Consider the following 19,558-nt stretch of genomic DNA (forward strand, 5'->3'; position numbering starts at 1 on the left):
AATTCAAAAAGAATATAGAGTGGAAAGCAAATTACCAAGTTAACTGTTTCCCCTTCTTGGAAGCAGCTGTCATTACCAATGTTTTTATTATCATGCCAGACTATTCTATGCCTACATAAACATATATGTCTCTTTTTTAGCAAAGTTAATTTAAATAATTTAAGTTCATAGAGTAATTTGAATTTTTGAGATGAAGTTATTCTAAAATTATTTTCTTTTTTCTTTTAGTTTATTAAATTAATATGTGACTGTTGAGAATATAAAAATGCAGAGTGGTACAAAGTAGTATGAAAATCTTTTCGTAATATCACTAATCTCACAGAGTCACTATTAACCTTTCTTTGGACTTTCTTTTTTTGTCTTTACGTATATATGTATGTATGTGTATATATGTGTGTGTGTGTGTGTGTATATATATATATAAAATTTAGTTGAGCTTACCTGCTTTTTATGACTGCCATTTGTTGAACACATTTTTGCTGTTACTTTGAATGCTGTCATGGTGGCTAGTTTCCATCATAAATATCTAAAACTTGAATTAGTCTGCCTCTTAGGCCAGTCCGTGCTTGTTTTCATGCCCCTTCTCTGTGAGCCATTTTCTGAGATCTAGATTAGTGCTCAGTACTTTCTAAGTGGTAGTTAATCCTAAGTCCCAGACCTATCTCCTAAGAAAAGGGTCTGTTTTAACATTCTCTTTGAATGGGGCAGTGATCCCAATTCACATACATTTTGTGGCTTGGTATAAATATTTGGGACAGGGAAGAGCCATAGTGAACTGTGAATGTGTGCTTCCCAAAGGCATTCAAGTTTAAATTTCTTTAAAATATGTTCTAGCCAAACAAAACATAAGCTGACCTTCAAAGCCACCAATTTTCCACCCACGAAGTAGAACTAAAAGTAGACCTGTTTTCCAGCTGTGAAGAAGAGTGCATAATCCACACTTTGTTTTGTTTGTTTTGATCCAGAGAGAAACCTAATTAGGCATTGGGCAAGAAGAAACTCTTAGTGAACCTAAGCAATCATAAGAAGTATAATCTGTAGCTTAAAGCTCAGTTTAAAAAAAAAAGAAAAGAAAGAAAGAAAAAAAAGAAAACCCAGAAATAGGATCTCCACAAAATATAACAACTGGAAATCAGTCAGTATGAGAGAAAGGCAAAAAAAATACATATATATGAGAGAAAGGTGACCAAGGTCACTTTATAAAAGTTGAAATTTAAAGAATGACCCTAAGGCATTAAGAAAAATTATGTTCTCATACTTTGGGAAGGAAGAGTGTAGTACACTGTAGAAACATTTACTTCCATTTTTAAAAATTCAGGATGTACTTCAGTTACTTAGCAAATTGCCCAAAATGGAATCCTGTTGTCTCACGGTGGTGATGTAGATATTTTCTTGATGAAAGAGCTAATTCGCATTTGTCCTTTAGAAACTTGTCTTCTTTTAATTGTATGAAATATAATTATATGTTTGAATTAATTTGCTTTAGATTTACCAATTTTAACAGTTGTAGGAAAGAAATGTACTGAAATAAGCTAAAGGGAGAAAAGTGGATGAAATTAGTATTTTGGAGTCAATATGAAGTTGCAGGCATTGATTAATTTTTCTCTTTTGGTTTCTTTACAGTTGTGAGAAAATTATTTAGAAATCACACAAGTCTAATAAATCTGTTTTGTTTTCTAAATAATAGTGGATATTGCTACCATTATCTCAAACATTTAAAGCCCAAAGTTTGCTTCTCTTTATTTTTATTGTATAGTTTGAATTTGTCATTCATGTATGGAAGATTGTAAACTAATATTTTATCTCTTCTCAACTCTTAAAAAAAAAAACAGCTCAGCGATCTGCTCAAGAACTTCCTCATATTGAGAAGTACAGTATCAACAGTTGTTCTGTAAATGGAGGTCATGAAATGATTGTGACTGGATCTAATTTTCTTCCAGAATCCAAAATCATTTTTCTTGAAAAAGGACAAGGTAAATAAGATTTGAGTTGATTGACCTCAAAATAAGGGGCAGAGGGGATAAAATGAATTACTCAGTTGTTTCATTAACATTAATCACAAAATAGTTTTCCTAAAGCTACAGACATCATTTACACAGTTTTTTTTTTGTAAGCCATACATTTCTTAAATTTTTATCTAAATGTTGAATTCTCATTAAAGATGTCTCAAAACTAGACGAACCCCCCAGTATTTCTACTCCTATATATACATATATTCAAGAGAATTGCCAATATGTTACATAGAAACTTAGATATAAATACTTATAAGAACGTTAGTCATCATAGCCAAAATAGATGAACAACCCAAATAATCATCAACTGTTACATGGATAAACAAATTGGGATCTATCCATACAGTGGGATATTTAGCCATAAAAAAACAATAAGGTACTGATACATAACACATGAATGAACCTTGAGAACATGGTAAGTGAAAGGGATCAGCATGCAGTGTCCAAAATCAGCATTCTATAGAGGCAGAAAGTGTATTAGCGGTTGCCTCAAGTTGGAGGGAGGTGTCAGTGGGGAGTGACTGCTAATTGGCATGGGGTTTCTGGAATTAGTGATGGTGATTGTACAGCTCTGTGAACATACTAAAGAACTTCTCACTTGTTACTTTAAAAGGGTGAATTTTATGTATTTTATGCATAACTATATAAATTATTATATCTTCAATTTTGGAAATGTAGAAGAATCCTGTGACTATCAGGATGTTTGATTTAGCCCTTTTGAACATATTTAAAACATTTTTCTATCAAGCTCCTGGAGGACAAAAAGTAAAAAATAAAAAAAACAGTGCTTCCCCCATTTCACACAGTGTCCTAGGACCCTGTAGGGTGTTGGAGGTGTACCAACAAAACGAAACATTTTTCCATCAATTATTCCTTCTCAGTTTTTTAAGCATTTTTTTTTTTGCATTTTAAAAATTTAAATTCAGTGAATTAACATGTAATGTATTATTGATTTCAAAGGTAGAGCTCAGTGATTCATCAGTCTTATTTAACACCCAGTGCTCATTACATCACATGTTCTCAATGCCCATCACCCAGGTACTCCATCTGCCCTCCTGTCTCCCCTCCATTGAGCCTCAGTTTGTTTCCTATGATTAAAAGTCTCTTATGTTTTGTTTCCCTCTCTCACTTTCTTTGTCTTATTTTATTTTTTCCTCTCTTCCTCTGTTTTAAAATTGTGAAATACCTTTTTTATAAGAAGAAGATAACAGATATTTATATCTGTTACCCAGTTTAAGAAGTAGGACATTTATCTCTGAAGTTCCTCTTGAAACCCCTTTCCAGATGGATCCTATTCCTAAATCAGTTCATGCATTTCTTTATATAAAGTTTTATGTGTTTTCTCTGGTTTTGGACATGTTATAACATTGCATGTATTCTCCTGAAAATTGCTTTTTTCAGAGGTCAACAGTAATGTCTTAAGCTTGATCCATGTATGGCACCCCTGGGTGGCTCAGCTGTTGAGCGTCTGCCTTTGGCTCAGGGTGTGATCCTGGAGTCCTGGGATTGAGTCCCACATCGGGCTCCCTGCATGGATCCTGCTTCTCCCTCTGCCTATGTCTCTGCCTCTCTCTCTCTGTCTCTCATGAATAAGTAAAATCTTAAAAAAAAAAAAAAAGATTGATCCATGTAACAAAAGATCTTTCATTTTTACTTCTATGTAGTTTCACTGTATAAACATGCCACAGTTTATTAACTGTTTTCTCACTGGATATTTGGGCTGTGTCTAGTTTTTGGCACTACCAAACAATAACAGTGCTGCTATAGTTCTTATCACCTGGTGGACATAGATAAGAATGTTGTAATTCTTAAATTTTGTTAATTTGGTAGATGTAAAATGGTATCTTGGACTTTGGATTTGAATTTGCCTGGTATTTATTGAGGATATTACAGGTCATTCACATATCCTTTTTTGTGTAGTATCTTCATGTTTTTGCCCATTTTTTTTTCCATTGAGTCAGTTTTCGTTTTCTTATTGCCTTATAGGATTCTTTCTGTGTTCTGGATATCAAAGTGATTTGGGGAAGTGCCTCATTTTTTCCTATTCCCCAAGTGTGTGTCATATAATTTCACCTTCCTTTGAACATGTAGCTGAGTTCATTTCTGAAACCTTCTGGGCAGAGGTTTTGTGGGACTCTTAATTTCTGCTATAATCCTATTTATGGGTACAGGGACCATTTAAGTTTATTTCTTCTTGAGGTAATTTTCTTGATTTATGTTTTTCCAGGTAAAAAGAAAAACCCTCAGTCTGTTTCTCCTTCACTCTCACAATGTTAACCACTGTCAAAACACTTTTTACACCACATGTGTGAGTTTCCCATATATCTACCAACTCGTTGACATGAACTGGGTGTTCTTAATTAAATTCAGTTCTGACAGTAACTGGAGTTAGCATAGACCCCACATGTTAAAGGTTCAGTCCCATAATACTGCCCCCCACTTCAAATGCTAATTGAAAGTGGAGGTGCCTAGGAGTCCACAACTTCTGCCTGACTTGGCTACAAATCAGAAGTTCCCATGACCCCTATCTTGGATTTGATCATTTGATAGAGCAGAACTCAGAGAAACACTTAACTTACGTTTACTAGTTGATAATATAACAACGGATATCATAAAGGATACAGATAAACATCCAAGTGGAAGAGATACATGGAGTAAGATATATATAGTGAGGGGTATGGAGCTTCTGTGTCCTCTGTGGACTTGCCCCTGTCCCAGCTCCTTTGATGTGTTTGGCGACCCAGAAGCTACCCAAACCCTTCAGTATTTGGAATTTTTATGGAGGCTTCACCACACAGGCTTGATTGATTATTCCATTTCCAGCCCCTCACCCCTGTCTGGGGAATGGAAGTAGGACTGAAAATTTCAAGCTTCTAATCATGGCTTGGTCTTTTTGGTGACCAGCCTCTATCCACGAGCCACCAGGAGTCCCTTCCTTAGAATAAGAGATAGTCCTATCACCCAGGAAATTCCAAGGGTTTTAAGACTTCTGTGTCAGAAACTGGAGTCAGAGATCAAATACAAGAACAAAAAGTACTCCTTGTGAGCTTCTTACCACTTTTTTAGGAGTTTTATGCCAGGAACCAGAGGTAGAAACCAATATATATTTTCCCTATTATTTCACAGTGGGATTTTATTTATTTCACCCAAGTTTTCAAATTTGTTGATATTAATCTGATTATAATACCGTGTTTCTGCATCTGGAATTCTATCCCTTTTAAAAAAATGTATTCCCGCTTTTATTTATTTGTACATCTCTGGTGTTTTAGTCAGTATTCCCAGAGTACTTTGGCTTTATTGATCTTTTCAGTTGTGTATTTGTTTCCTGTTTCCCTAGTTTCTGTATTTTTTTTCCCCTTTTTTGGGGCTTAATATGTTTTTCTTTTTTAAAGATTTTATTCATGAGAGAGACACAGAGAGAGAGAGAGGGAGAGGGAGATAGAGGCAGAAACACAGGTAAAGGGAGAAGCAGGCTCCACACAGGGAGCCCGACATGGGACTTGATCCTGGGTCTCCAGGATCAGGCCCTGGGCCGAAGGCGGTACTAAACTGATGAGCCACCCGGGCTGCCCATGTTTCTTTTTCTTAATATCAGTGGTAATCTCATTCATTTTTCATCCTTTCATCTTTGTAAAACTTAAGTACTTAAGGCTATACATTACTTTCATTGCCTATCTCTTGTGATTTCAGTACTTGTTTTTCCACTTAGTATTTTTCTTGGAGTTTAAAATAAGTTTAAATTTTTTCATACTAAACTATTCCCGGGCAGCCCGGGTGGCCCAGCGGTTTAGCACCACCTTCAGCCCGGGGTGTGATCCTGGGGCCCCGGGATTGAGTCCCCCGTCGGGCTCCCTGCATGGAGCCTGCTTCTCCCTCTGCCTGTGTCTGCCTCTCTGTGTGTCTGTCATGAATAAATAAATAAAATCTTTAAAAAAAATAAAAAAATTAAAATAAACTATTCCCTTTCCCTTGACTCTGTCATCCTCATAATGTATTTTATTTCTCTTTCATCATCCTCAAAAAAATTATCTTTCCCCTACCTTCATTTCCTTACCTCCTACTTATCTTTTGTATTCTACTATATTGAAATTATAACCTAAAATTTGGACAGTCAGCTATCCACTCTCCTTCTTGATACTGTTTTCTTTCTTGGCCTGTGTGATTTTATTTACCTTATTCTCGGCACATTTTTAACTGTCCTCATTCATCTTTTTTTATTATTATTATTATTAATTTTTCTGGCCCTTAAATATAGATGTTTCCCAAGGTTCTGTGGTTCAGCTTTCTTTTCATTATATTCCTTCATTCTAGGAAATCTCATCAACTAGCATATCTCTATCCATAGGCGCATTATTTTAAACTTCTAACATGTGCTTTAAAGTACCCACTAAATAGTGCATTAATGTCCCACTGATACTTAAAATATAAAAACATGTCAGACTTAACAAACCAGTTTATCTCACTGGGTCCCCCAACTTGATTTAATAATGTCACGTCTTCCTCTTCTTAGGCTGGAAACCATGTGTCTTTCTCCTTTAAAATACAGTTCCTTAAAAAAAAAAAAAAATACAGTTTCTTGAGCAGCCCCGGTGGCTCCGCAGTTTAGCACCGCCTTCAGCCTGGGGCATGATCCTGGAGACCTGGGATCAAGTCCCACATTGGGCTTCCTGCATGGAGCCTGCTTCTCCCTCTGCCTGTGTCTCTGCCTCTATCTGTGTCTCTCATGAATAAATAAATAAAATCTTAAGAAAAAACAAACTGTGAAACAGAACTGATACTCCTTGCAGACAGGGAGGCATGGGTCAGGATCAAAGGAGCTGGAAGGAATTTTGATTTGATTTTATTTTATTTTATTTTTATTTTTTATTTTATTTTATTTTATTTTATTTTATTTTATTTTATTTTATTTTATTTTATTTTATTTTATTTTATATTTATTTATTTTTTTATTTTTTTTATTTTTTAAGATTAAGTGCCACAGGGAGCCCGATGTGGCACTCGTTCCTGAACTGGGATCTCATCCTGAGCCAAAGAGATGCCCAACTGCCACCCAGGCATCTCAGCACAGTTTATTATTATTTTAAACATTTTATGTATTTATTCATGAGAGACACAGACAGAGAGCTGGAGACATAGGCAGAGGGAGAAGCAGGTTCCCTGCAGGGAGCCTGATGCCGGACTCAATCCCAGGACCCTAGGATCACGCCCTGAGCCAAAGGCAGACCCTCAACAACTGAGCCACTCAGGCATCCCTGTTTCACAATTTATTAATTCATCAATTATTTGTGAAACAACTGTTAAATGACAGACACTTATCTAGGCATTGGGAATATAATGGTGAATACAGTCTTCAAGTTGCTTGCTTTGATGGTCTACATTCTAGTGGAGAAGCAGACAATAAACATATAAACAAATCAGTGAGCAAAATAATTCCAGATAAAAGTACTATGAAGTAAGAGAGTAACATGATAGTAACTGAATATTGAACTATTTATATCAGCTGGTCGAGGAACGTCCTCAGCAGTCATATAAGCAAAACAAAAAATATAAGGAAGACTTAGTATCTCAAAGCTATCCCTTTCTATTATAAAAATTCATTTGCACCTGAATATAATAAATATGTATGTATGTATGGCAGTTTGATTATAGAATTCATTTAACCCAGAGCTTTATTTTTGAGACCTTTGATTTAAATGGAATCATGTTAAATGGTAGCAGTTATTGTTTCAGATGAGACTGCAGCTGCGAATATTTAAAGCCCATTCTGAAAGCACCATCAGTAATCCCTTCATAGTTTAGGCCCCTTAACATGGCATTTAGGTCACAGTCTATTGCCTTTCTTTCCAGCCTCATTTCTTACTGCTCCCTGCCCACCAACACAGCTGCTTATGGTTCCCTGTATCGTGTAATTTCCTTTCATCTTGGTTTTGCTCGTGCTGTCTCTTCTGCATAGACCACCCTTCCCCCGCCACATCACTTAAATTCTCCCTTATTTTTAAGCCTCAGTTCAAGAACCCAGGAAAGCTTCTTGTCTCATACTCTCACACTAAGACTAGGGTAAGGACCCTGACTTCTGTTCTCTTGGCACCTCCAGAGTTCACCTTTTTTAGTTATTGTAACCGCCACATTTTATTATAATGAACTGTTTATATTTGCCTTCATCCACAGACTGAAGGTAAGAGTATCCTATCTTCATTATCTCAGTAACCCAAAGTGCCTGGCACGTCAGGAATCAGCAAATGATTGTTGAACTGAGCTGTATTTCTGTGTAGGCATAGCATTTGAGTGTAGTATCTCTTTTGTGCGAGAGTAGCCATTATCTAGTTATTTATTGGACTGGAAAATGATAGTCACAGGTCAGAAGATGTTTGATTGAGTCTTTTTTGATATCTTCACAGACCAGATGAAGTCATGCTAGCTGTGAAGATACATGTATGGGTTAGTCAATGGGTGAATACCTGTGACTTACAAAAGAATGCCTTAGAATACTCACATCAGACTGGAATGAGAGCTTTAGCAGTTGGGGTTCTCCCCAGATGAACAGTTCACTTAGGATGAAGAGACAGATAATGTGCTGGCCAGATCTTTGACACAAATCTGGAAAGCCTAGCAAATATATTCAAAGACATCAGTGTCTAAAAAGCTCTTAGCAAGCCAGGCAATCCAAGTCTACTAGGGAGAAATTAACCTAATAAGGGTTGGGAGGAAAACACATAAGTGCAGTGTAGGAGTTTGAACTTAGCAGTAGGAAATACAATGGATTGAGGGAAATTTGCTGACTATACACTGAGTGTAGGTCAGTGTGGTGCACTCACCATTCAGATGCAGCATCTTGACATAAGATGGCAGGAGCCTTCATCACTGTAGGCTGATGGTAGGAGCCTACCATCTCTTCATTTCCCACCTGAGCTGTTCAGTTCTGGGCTTGGTACATTTGGAGAGATATGGTCACACTGGAGGATTGTTCAAAGAGTGGGCCGGAAGGCTAAAATACTGTGTAGGAGTTAGATGCAGAATTGAGGATACTAGCCAATAGAAGAGGAGACACATGTAAGCATAGCTATTTTTAAACATCTGGACTACTGTCCTGGAGAGAACCACTCAAGATGTTTTGGATTGGGGGGCTGCAAGGAGTAGTTCTTAAACCAGTGATGGGATACTATAAGGAGGCAGATTTTATCTATCATGAAGAGCTTTCCAGCAGCAATCACTGTCCAAAGATAAAATGGGTTACTTGGTGAGGAAATGAGTTTCCTTTTACCTAAGGTAGACAAATGGAAGTTGACTACCACTTGGTGAAGGTGCTCTCAGAAGGTTTTCAGACATCACTTAATAGAATAAACTGTGGGGTCTACTAACTCAGGCAGCCCAAGATATTTCTCCTCTTTTTTTCTCATGGGTACTTATTTTCATAATGGAGGTCAGTGAGAAAAAGATTCCCTTTGCCAATAAGCTTGTGATACTAAATACATTAGATTTTGTTTATATATTTTCAGACTTAAATTATTTTTAACTGTAAATTGTTTCTTTCAATAGATGGACGACCTCAGTGGGAAGTAGAAGGGAAAATAATCAGGGAAAAATGTCAAGGGGTAAGAAATTTACTTTTATTTTTTTAGAAATATTTAAGACGCTTAATGAGAAAATTGGATAATGCTACCTGTTGTTGTAGATGAAGAGTCTTTTATCTATTGAGTGAAAGAAAAGTAAATTCAAACTTTTAAGAAGTTTGCACATGAGATAGGTACTTTCCTGGCACTAAAATTAAAGTTTAGGATAGATAAGCAATTGGTGTCTTTCCCTTTTATTAGAAGGTTCTTACTGATGTTATTATTTACATATTTCTCTGAATTCAGTGATGAAATAAAATAAATTCAATAAAGAACATTTAATGGGCAAAAATAAGGGGGAGAACAAACCCTCATGAGTTTGTGTATTTAGCATGACATTTGCATCTTTTCAGCATTAAGCCTTCCAGGATTCAACACTAAATGGTGCAGTCCCTTCATCCTGGTTGGAATGGAGATAGAATCTTCTGTGGGGTAGAGAATAACACTTTGCACAGTGCTCTCTTGAATATCTGGAGACATTAGATTAAGAATTGCAGGGACGCCTAGGTGGCTCAGTGGTTGAGCACCTGCTTTTCCCATATCGGGCTCCCTGCATGGAGCCTGCTTCTCCCTCTGCCTCTGTCTCTGCCTCTCTCTGTGTCTCTCATGAATAAATAAAATCTTTAAAAAATGATTAAGGATTAGAATTGGTTTAGGACTAACAATTTTTCATTCTGCTTGTGTAAAATTATTTCTTATGTGGGAACAGATTATATATAATGCCAGTTTAGAACACTTTGAATATGAAATTTAAGATAAGAAGTCTAAACTATAATACAACTCAGGAAATAGGAAACCTGATAGAAAACCAGAATAGACTTCCACTTAAGATCAATAGTAACATGTAATATTCAGTAGTGCAGAGTATCTCACCACAAAGTATATATATGACTGTTTTTATTTCTGCTACAACTAGAAACCCAATTGGATGACAAAAAGGCAATTTCTCCTTACTGGTTTACTTTAAAGACTTTATCTCTGTTGAGATTAGAATTTTATAGAGTAAATCTCCAGATGATTTACATGACCAACTGATGTGCATAATGATCTATGATGGTAGATTTTGAATAGTTAAGACTCATGAGTTGTGCTGAATTTAGCAGGTGCGTGTTTCATTTGTAGTTCTGAGTGTAACACAGTCTTGCTTTCTATGCTCCTTAGGCTCACATTGTCCTTGAAGTTCCTCCATATCATAACCCAGCAGTTACAGCTGCAGTGCAGGTGCACTTTTATCTTTGCAATGGCAAAAGGAAGAAAAGCCAGTCTCAACGTTTTACTTACACGCCAGGTATGGGAAGTTGTGATGATTTACTATCGAGGTTGTTTTCATAATGAATAAAAACATAATGAATTCAGTGAAGCCTGTATGGAAATATTTAGGGTGGAGTGCTTATAACCAGTAAAAATCCCAACATATGCCTAATCTCTCAAGTTTGTGTTGACTTTAAATATTAGATGTGATATTAGTTGTTATTTTGTAGTTATTTATTACAAGGAAATTAAAAGATTGAATGTAGATTTTAAGTCTATTTTTCAGTAGCTGCCAGAAATCACCAGTAATACAGTTAAGGGCACATGTTTGTGAATATATGTGAACTCTGCTTATGTCCTTAGCACTGCAAGAAGGCAATGTGTTCATCTCAGCAATTTCCAACCATATGAAAAATCTCCCATGAGGTTTTCATTTGGCAAGTAGTGACTGTAGCATACTAAGGGCTGTGGGGGATATAAAATTGTTACTAGAGCTTCTGGTTTTATGGATGTACCCTAACAAAGGAGGCATCCATACTGCTTTCTGCAGTAGTTCAAATGCAGTAAATTTCCAGGTCTTGGTTGTGACACATAAATATTATATGCAGTAATCATGCTGATGTTTACATACTTGGAGAACAAATCTTTATAGAGGCCTTCTCTGTATTAAGCACTGTATTAATCACCAGAGCATAAGATAATAAAAAAATTCACAGTGAACTTTATTCTCCAAAACTTAATTCTTGCAAAAAGTTTTATTTTTAATTTTTTTAGGATTTTTTTATAGATTTTATTTATTTATTTTACAGAGAGAGCAAGCACAAGCAGGAGGAGAAGAGGGAGAAGCGGGCTCCCCACTGAGCAGGGAGACTGATGTAGGGCTTGATCCCAGAGCTCAGGATCATGACCTGAGCTGAAGGCACAAACTGAGCCACCAAGGTGCCTCAAAACTTTTCCTTTTTTTTTTTTTTTTAAGATTTATTCATTTATTTCGGAGAGAGAGAGAGAGAGAGAGAGAGAGAGACACTCTCAAGCAGACTCCCCATTGAGCTCAGAGCTTGATGCGGAGCTTGATCCCACAACCCTGAGACCATGACTTGACCCAAAATCAGGAGTCAAATGCCCAACCGACTAAAGTACCCAGGCACCCCTTCTTACAAAAACTTTTAAATGGTTTATAATAAATGAAAAAAATAAACACTTAAATTTGAGAAGGTACTGGTTATTAATGGTCATTCATTTGTCATTCATATTCTTTGAAGCCTGACTGGATTTCACTTTTTGCCTCTAAAGGCCATTTATATTCCTGAATCTGAAAATTAATATTATTTGATCATGTTAATACATTACTTGGTAATAAAATATTTCAGACCATTTTCAGATAGAAAGATTTTGGTTAGCCATTTCAATATTAATTCAGTTAAGTATTTGAGGATGCCTACCAAGTGGGCAAAACCTATCTCAGTTCTTTTGTCATGGAAGTTTATCTAGTGGGATAAACAGAAGCTAATGAAATCATTAAATTAATTAATTACTAACAAATTTGTAATTAGAAACAAGGTGAGAACAACAGAGGAACCCTTGTGTAGGCTAATTGGTTGAGAAAAGGCTTTTATGTGAAAGTATATTATTATTTTTTTTTTTGGTCAGAAAACAGCTAGGGGTTTTCACATTTTATTAGCTACAGCATAGACCCTTGAGCTGCCTCATTCCCTCCCTCCCACTCCCCCCCCATGGGGTCAGGCCATCCCAGAAGCCCCTGCCTTGGCTGCCTGGGCCCTCTGGAACTCCTGTTGCAGCTGAGCCAGGGTCTCCCTCTGTTGCTCTGACTGCCGCTCAAGGTCCTGGAGCTGGGATTCGTATCGCTTAATTTCAGCTGTGATATAGTCCAGCCTCTTCCCCACTGTGGCACGAGCCTCTCCCAGCTCCTGTTTGACCAGCACAGGACCCAGAAGTTTAAAGACCATGTTGGATCCATCTAGCAGGGCCAGCTCCTCCTTCACGATATTATTTTCTGTTAGCTGCGCCTCAAGCTTCTGTCTCCCCGACATGGATTTACTCAAGTCCTTCTGTAGCTGCTGATATTTCTCCACTTCTCCCTGTAGCTTCTTCTGGATTAGCTCAGCCATGGCGGGGACGAAGGCCTGCGGGGAGTGGGAGCGGGCACTGGATCTCACTCTGGGAGGTACCTAAACTCCCCTTTCTGGCCCGGCGTTCTTGCTTCACTCTATTATTTTTTTTTAATTAATTAATTTATTTATGATAGACGGGGGGGGGGGGGCAGAGACACAGGCAGAGGGAGAAGCAGGCTCCATGCCGGGAGCCCGACGTGTGACTCAATCCCGGGACTCCAGGATCGCGCCCTGGGCCAGAGGCAGGCGCTAAACCACTGAGCCACCCAGGGATCCCCTTTTTTTTTTTATATTATTTCTCTTTTTTTTTTTTTTTTTTTTTAAGATTTTATGTGAAAGTAATACTGGAGTTGATAACTTGAAAATAATAGTTTATGGACATATATATATCCATAGTGCCTATATATGTGTGTGTACGTACATACATACATATGGTACAATTGTAAGCTCTTTCTGTATATATTCTTTTAATCCTCATAATAGACCTATAAGGTAGATTATCTTGTTTTATAGATGAAGAAATGGAGTAGCTAAGTAATATGCCCAGGGTCTCACAGCATTTAAATCTGAGAGCCAAACGTCATGCATAGGCAATCTGGTTCCAGAGTCTAGGCTCCTAACTGTTATGCTAGAGTACATCTCAGGTTTGTTCATTTATTTAGCAAACATGTAGAACATTTAGTGTGTTCTAGGTGGTATTCTCAGCAATTTATACATAATAACTAATTTATCTTCTCATAGTGCTATAAGATAGATAATATTGCCTTCCCTATTTTGCAAACAAGTGAATCAATGTCACACAGCTAATAAGTGACAGAAATAAGAGAACTTATTTCTGGCAGTCTGGCTGTAGAATCTATATTGTTAATAACTGTCTTAGAGAAAGTGAGGGAGAACATTCCAGATAAAGGCAGCAGCATATGCAAAGGTCTTGTGGTTGTTTGGATAATAGAGTATTAAAAGAATCTTGTCAACTAAGTGTCCAACTCTTGATTTTGGCTCAGGTCATGATCTCAGGGTCATAGGATCAAGCCCTTCATTGGGCTCTGTGCTCATGGTGGAATCTGCTTATTCCTCTTGCTCTGCTCCTCCTCTGACTCTCTCAGTGTCTCTCAAATAAATAAAATCTTGGGGGGGAAAAAGAAGAAGAAGGGCACATTGGTGGCTCAGTCAGTTAAGTGTCTGACTCTTGGATTTTGGCTCAAGTCATGATCTCAGGATTTTGAGATCAAGCCTTGTGTTGGGGTCTGTGCTGGGCATGGACTCTGCTTAAGATCCTCTCTCTCCCCTTCTCCCCCTTGCTCCTCTCTATCTTCTCTTAAAAAAAAAAAAAAAGAGTTGTAAGAAATGAGCTTTAACAGAGAAGTGGCGTGATCAAATTTGTATTTTTTTTAAGACTTTATTTGAGAGAGAAAGAGCACAAGTGAGGTGGGGAGAGGGAGGATCAGAGGGAAAGGGAAGCAGACTCCTTGCTGAGCAGGGAGCCTGATGTGGGGCTGGATCCCAAGATCCTAGGATCATGACCTTGCTGAAGGTAGGTGCTTCATCGACTGAACCATCCAGGCACCCATCAAATTTGTATCTCAAAAACCATTTTCAGGGGCGCCTAGGTGACTCAATCAAGCATGTGGCTGTTGATTTGGGGTCGTGAGTTCTGTCCCCACATTGGGCATGGAGCCTGCTTTTAAAAAAATAATTTTCCCTACAATATATGAATGTATCAAATTAACATATTGTACACATTAAATTTTAGAGTTATATGTCAAATATATTCAATTAAAAGAAAGTTTAAAAACCATTTCCCCCCTATTTCTTCTGTCTTATAAGGTTTCAATGACCAGTTCAGTTTTTTCTCAAATTACTAACTGTGGAGAGTAAGATTTATATGGCAGAGACCCAAGAAGGTTAAAAAGGTGATTCACAGCATTAATGATAATAAAATTGAATGGGCTTTAGTTGGGAGAAGGAACAGGAGTGAAGGTATGGATGAACACGATGGATGTATATTAGGCAGGTTTGTACATTTAGTAGTGGAGAGTTTAGGAGTTTTCCATATGATAGGATCAACTTTTTTTCTTTAAAGAATAGCATGCAGGAACACCTGGGTGGCTCAACGGTTGAGCAACTGCCTTTGGCTCGGGGCATGATCCTGGGATACGGGTTCGAGTCCCACATATGGCTCCCTGCAGGGAGCCTACTTCTCCCTCTGCCTCTGCCTCTGTCTCTGTCTCTGTGTTTCTTATGAATAAATAAGTCTTAAAAAGATAAAGAATAGCATGCAGTCTTCTGTCTGAGCAGAGGGGGAGTGTGGGTGCTTTGGCAGTTTGAATAATGTGGACAAGTTTGAAATAGTCGAAAGGCGAGAATAGGGATGCCTGCAGTTGAATGTCTGCCTTCGGCCCAGGGCGTGGTCCCGGATTTCCGGATTGAGTCCCACATCAGGTTCCTGGCATGGAGCCTGCTTCTCCCTCTACCTGTGTCTCTGCCTCTCTCTCTCTGTGTCTCTCATGATTAATAAATAAAATCTTTAAAAAAGAAAGAAAGAAGGAGAGAGTAAGTTAACACGGAAACATAATAGGATTCTAAGCATGACCAAAGGGCACCTTTGATGTTGATACTCATGAATTTATCAATATTAATTTGCTGTATAACTTTCTTAAGCAGCACTAAGATTCTTTAGGGTAGATAATAGGATAGTAGGGTTCCTTTAGGGTGATACTTACTAAAAATATACAGTCTAAGAATGTTATCAAACGCTATGAAGATGTGAGAGTGTAGAATCTAACCTTGATAAGAAGGGAGAGGGCTTCTGGGATTGTTTAAAAATAAAAAAGCAATAGAAGAGGATCAGCAGGATCCCTGGGTGGCGCAGCGGTTTGGCGCCTGCCTTTGGCCCAGGGCGCAATCCTGGAGACCTGGGATCGAATCCCACGTCAGGCTCCCTGCATGGAGCCTGCTTCTCCCTCTGCCTATGTCTCTGCCTCTCTCTCTCTGTCTCTCTCTGTGACTATCATAAATAAATAAAATTTAAAAAAATATTTAAAAATAACAAGAAGGGAGAGGGCTTCTGGGATTGTTTAAAAATAAAAAAGCAATAGAAGAGGATCAGCAGGATCCCTGGATGGTGCAGCGGTTTGGTGCCTGCCTTTGGCCCAGGGTGCGATCCTGGAGACCCGGGATCGAATCCCACGCCAGGCTCCCGGTGCATGGAGCCTGCTTCTCCCTCTGCCTATGTCTCTGCCTCTCTCTCTCTCTCTCTCTGTGACTATCATAAATAAATAAAAATTTATTTAAAAATAAAAGAAGAAGATCAGCAGATTACAGGTTTTCATTGTTACCATCATAGCGGTAGTAATTGAACAGGCAAACAGAAAGGAGAGAATATAATGCCTTTACATTATCAGCTCATGAGTTGGGCAGACAATATAAAGGCAGAACCCCAGAGGGCATTATATAGGAGAATGGAAATCAGTGAGGCCCCAGAGTGCAGAAAAAATACTGCATTCAACTACCGTCATCACTGGCCTTATGATTGACAATACAAATCAGGTGGGATACACAGAATAATAGATTCAAGAAGTGTTTGGGGGCACCTGGATGGCTCAGTCAGGCATCTGCCTTAGGCTCAGATCATGACCCTGGGATCCTGGGTTCCCCATTTTGGGCTCCTTGCTCATTGGGTATCCTGCTTCTTCCTCTTCTTCTGCCCCCTGCTCATGCTCTCACTATCTCTAATAAAAAAATGAAATCTTTAAGAAAAAAAAAAAAAAGAGGTCTTTGGGTAGTCCTTATTTTGGTTGATTACTATCTTTTTTTCTGTAGTATTTGGCTTTTTTTGTTTTGTTCTAAATGAAATTTTAAATAAAATTTTTATAAAAGTGAATACGTTACTATGAATTTATTTTTTTAAAAAGATAAGTTGAGGGCAGCCTGAGTGGCTCAGCGGTTTAGCGCCGCCTTCAGCCCAGGGCACGTGATCCTGGAGACCCAGGATCGAGTCCCACATTGAGCTTCCTGTATGGAGCCTGCTTCTCCCTCTGCCTGTGTCTCTGCCCCTCTCTCTCTCTTTCTGTGTGTGTCAAATAACTAACTAACTAACTAACTAAATAAATAAATAAACAAACAAACAAGTTGAGGGACGCCTGGGTGTCTTCCTTGGGCTCAGGGCATGGTCCTGTGGTCCCAGGATGGAGTTTCACATTGGGCTCCCTGCAGGGAGCCCGTTTCTCCCTCTGCCTGTGTCTCTGCCTCTCTCTGTGTCTCTCATGAATAAATAAATAAAATCTTAAAAAAAAAAAAGTTGAGGGGTGCCTCAGTTGGTTAGGTGTCCAACTCTTGGTTTCAACTAAGGTCATGATCTCAAGTTTCTGGGATTAGGACCTGCATTGGTTCTGCGCTCAGTGCAGAGTCTGCTTGTCCCTATCCCTCTGCACCTCCTCAGCTCATGTGCTTGCTCTCTCTCTCTCAAATAAATAAATAAAATCTTTGGAGGAAAAAAAAAGAGGAAAAGAGACAACTTGAAAAAATATTTTCAAGTACCCTAATTGTCCTCTGCTCTGAAACTCTCATTCTATCCTTCTAGATCCTTTTGTGATCCATTTATAATGTAACATTTTAAAATAAAAATAAGACCACAATATATATAGTATACTAGTTTTCTAACCTTAACATTTTTATTTTTTACTCATGAGCAGATAGTTTTACAGAATTTAAGTAGCTTCTTGTATTCTAGTGTGTGATACTTATATTAGAGTTTTGTTTGTCTGATTAATTTCTATGAATTATTTATATTAAAGATTTTTGCCTTTTATTTGTTGTGACAATTCTTTTTTAAATTTTAGTTATAAAAATCTTAGATATTCAGGGGCATCTGGGTGGCTCAGTTGGTTAAGTGTCTACTAAGTTGCTTGTTTTTTATTAAAGGGTTTGATAATTTGTTACCTTTTTGACAACCCTCCAGCAGTAGGAATCTGATCAATATCAATATCCAATCAAAGAATGATCAGTTGTAAATGGCTGTTTTGAGTTTTTTATTTTGTTTTAATTTTTATTATTGAAGTATAGTTGATATACAATGCTATGTTAGCTTCAGGTGTAATAACTTTTTTTAAATTAGAAATTATATTTAGCCTTCTTTGTCCCATAGCTAGTTTACTTTATAAATTGAAGAACATTCCCAGTATATGTGTATGATTCACAAATTACCTAATCAGGAGCCCTTCCCAGTGGTGGTGCCTGAATTTCTACTCAGCCTCTAGCTTCAAAACTTCTGATGTGGGGGCACCTGGGTGGCTTGGTGGTTGAGTGTTTGCCTTTGGAAGCTCAGGCCATGATGCCAGAGTCCTGGGATGGAGTCCCACATCAGGCTCCACGGGAAACCTGATGTCTCTGTCTGTCTCTGCCTATGTCTCTACCTCTCTCTGTGTATCTCTCATGAATAAATAAAATCTTTACTTAAAACAAAAAAAAACAAAAAAAAAACTTGTGATGTGGGAACCCTTTCTTCCATCCCAGTATACCTGAAGCTTTTGAGGGAATATACCTCCCTTTGAAGCCTAGCAGTAGTTATTTGTACTGGAGGTACCATCTGAGCTCTGGTTTTGGAATAGTGGGGCTTTGGGGGACAACATTAGAATCAAACTTTCATGTATAATATATTATCTATGGGAAAGTATATTCTATGCTCTAAGTAGTTGACTGGACAGGCTTTTGGATTGTGGTTTTCCATTCTCCCGTTGAGAGAGAGAGCCTGCCTTACAGTCAGGAGATCAGGTCTCAGTTCTGCCACAGAATGTACCCACTTATTAATCTCTATACAAGGAGGATGGATATAAGTCTAAAAAGGCATGGTTTTCAAGTTATTTAAATTGTTTTACAATTCAGATAAAGTGTTAGCCAAAAAGCCAATATATAAAAAGGGTGAAATCTAGTTTGGGTATTCTGGTTATACTGGAAGAGGAATCCAGAGAGCTTCTATTCTATGGATGCTACTCTTCCACATCCATTACTTGAAGAAGAGAAGAGAGGTTTCTTACGATTTGAAAACCAGTAGACCAGTAGATTTTTCCCCCCTGGATCCCTTTATCCATAACATTATAAACTTGAGAGTGACCATATTTAACACAAAAGGTAGAGTTAATCTATTTCTAAATCTAAAATTAGGTAATCTAATATTCAACTCATTCTAGATATTATAAGGTCTCTTTAACTGTATCTCCCTCTAAGTAAAAGCAAACAATCATAGACCAGCCAAGAGGGCTTCTCAGTTTTGGTCAGGTTGGATTCTTAATCCCTATAGACAAAAAAATGATAGTTGATTTCGCAAAGTGGAAATATACTCAATTTAGCAAAGCAGAACTCTCAATCTGAGTGCACATAAAAAACAGGGATTGGATCATGCAAAAAAGGTGGATATGCTGTAGTTCTCAGTCCCTCTGTCTCCTTTTTAGATAACCAGCCACTTATGTAACCAGGGGCCTCACCTCCTCCATTCAGGACTAATTGAGAGATGAGAGGCTTTCTTAATATTCTCCCTCCTTTACATGAAAATGTC

At 37.9% G+C, this 19,558-nt stretch overlaps 1 protein-coding gene and 1 pseudogene across 7 annotated transcripts in view; one reads left to right on the plus strand and one right to left on the minus strand.

Annotated features, from left to right (window-relative positions):
• Window positions 1–19,558, plus strand: part of NFATC3 (nuclear factor of activated T cells 3) — a 139,801-nt gene that overhangs the window by 82,134 nt on the left and 38,109 nt on the right. For 6 of the 7 annotated variants that reach the window (XM_077887444.1, XM_077887425.1, XM_077887417.1 and 3 more), the window contains exons 6-8: window positions 1,833–1,973; window positions 9,549–9,604; window positions 10,784–10,910. In XM_077887444.1, the coding sequence (XP_077743570.1) occupies window positions 1,833–1,973; window positions 9,549–9,604; window positions 10,784–10,910 (324 nt within the window). Of the gene's footprint in view, window positions 1–1,832; window positions 1,974–9,548; window positions 9,605–10,783; window positions 10,911–11,682; window positions 11,813–19,558 lie in introns of all 7 variants that reach the window. The other variant, XM_077887466.1, reaches the window with a different exon arrangement.
• LOC144304827 (prefoldin subunit 6 pseudogene) lies at window positions 12,534–13,097 on the minus strand (annotated as a pseudogene).

This window comes from Canis aureus, chromosome 3 (assembly GCF_053574225.1).
Source record: "Canis aureus isolate CA01 chromosome 3, VMU_Caureus_v.1.0, whole genome shotgun sequence".
Lineage (NCBI taxonomy): Eukaryota > Metazoa > Chordata > Mammalia > Carnivora > Canidae > Canis > Canis aureus.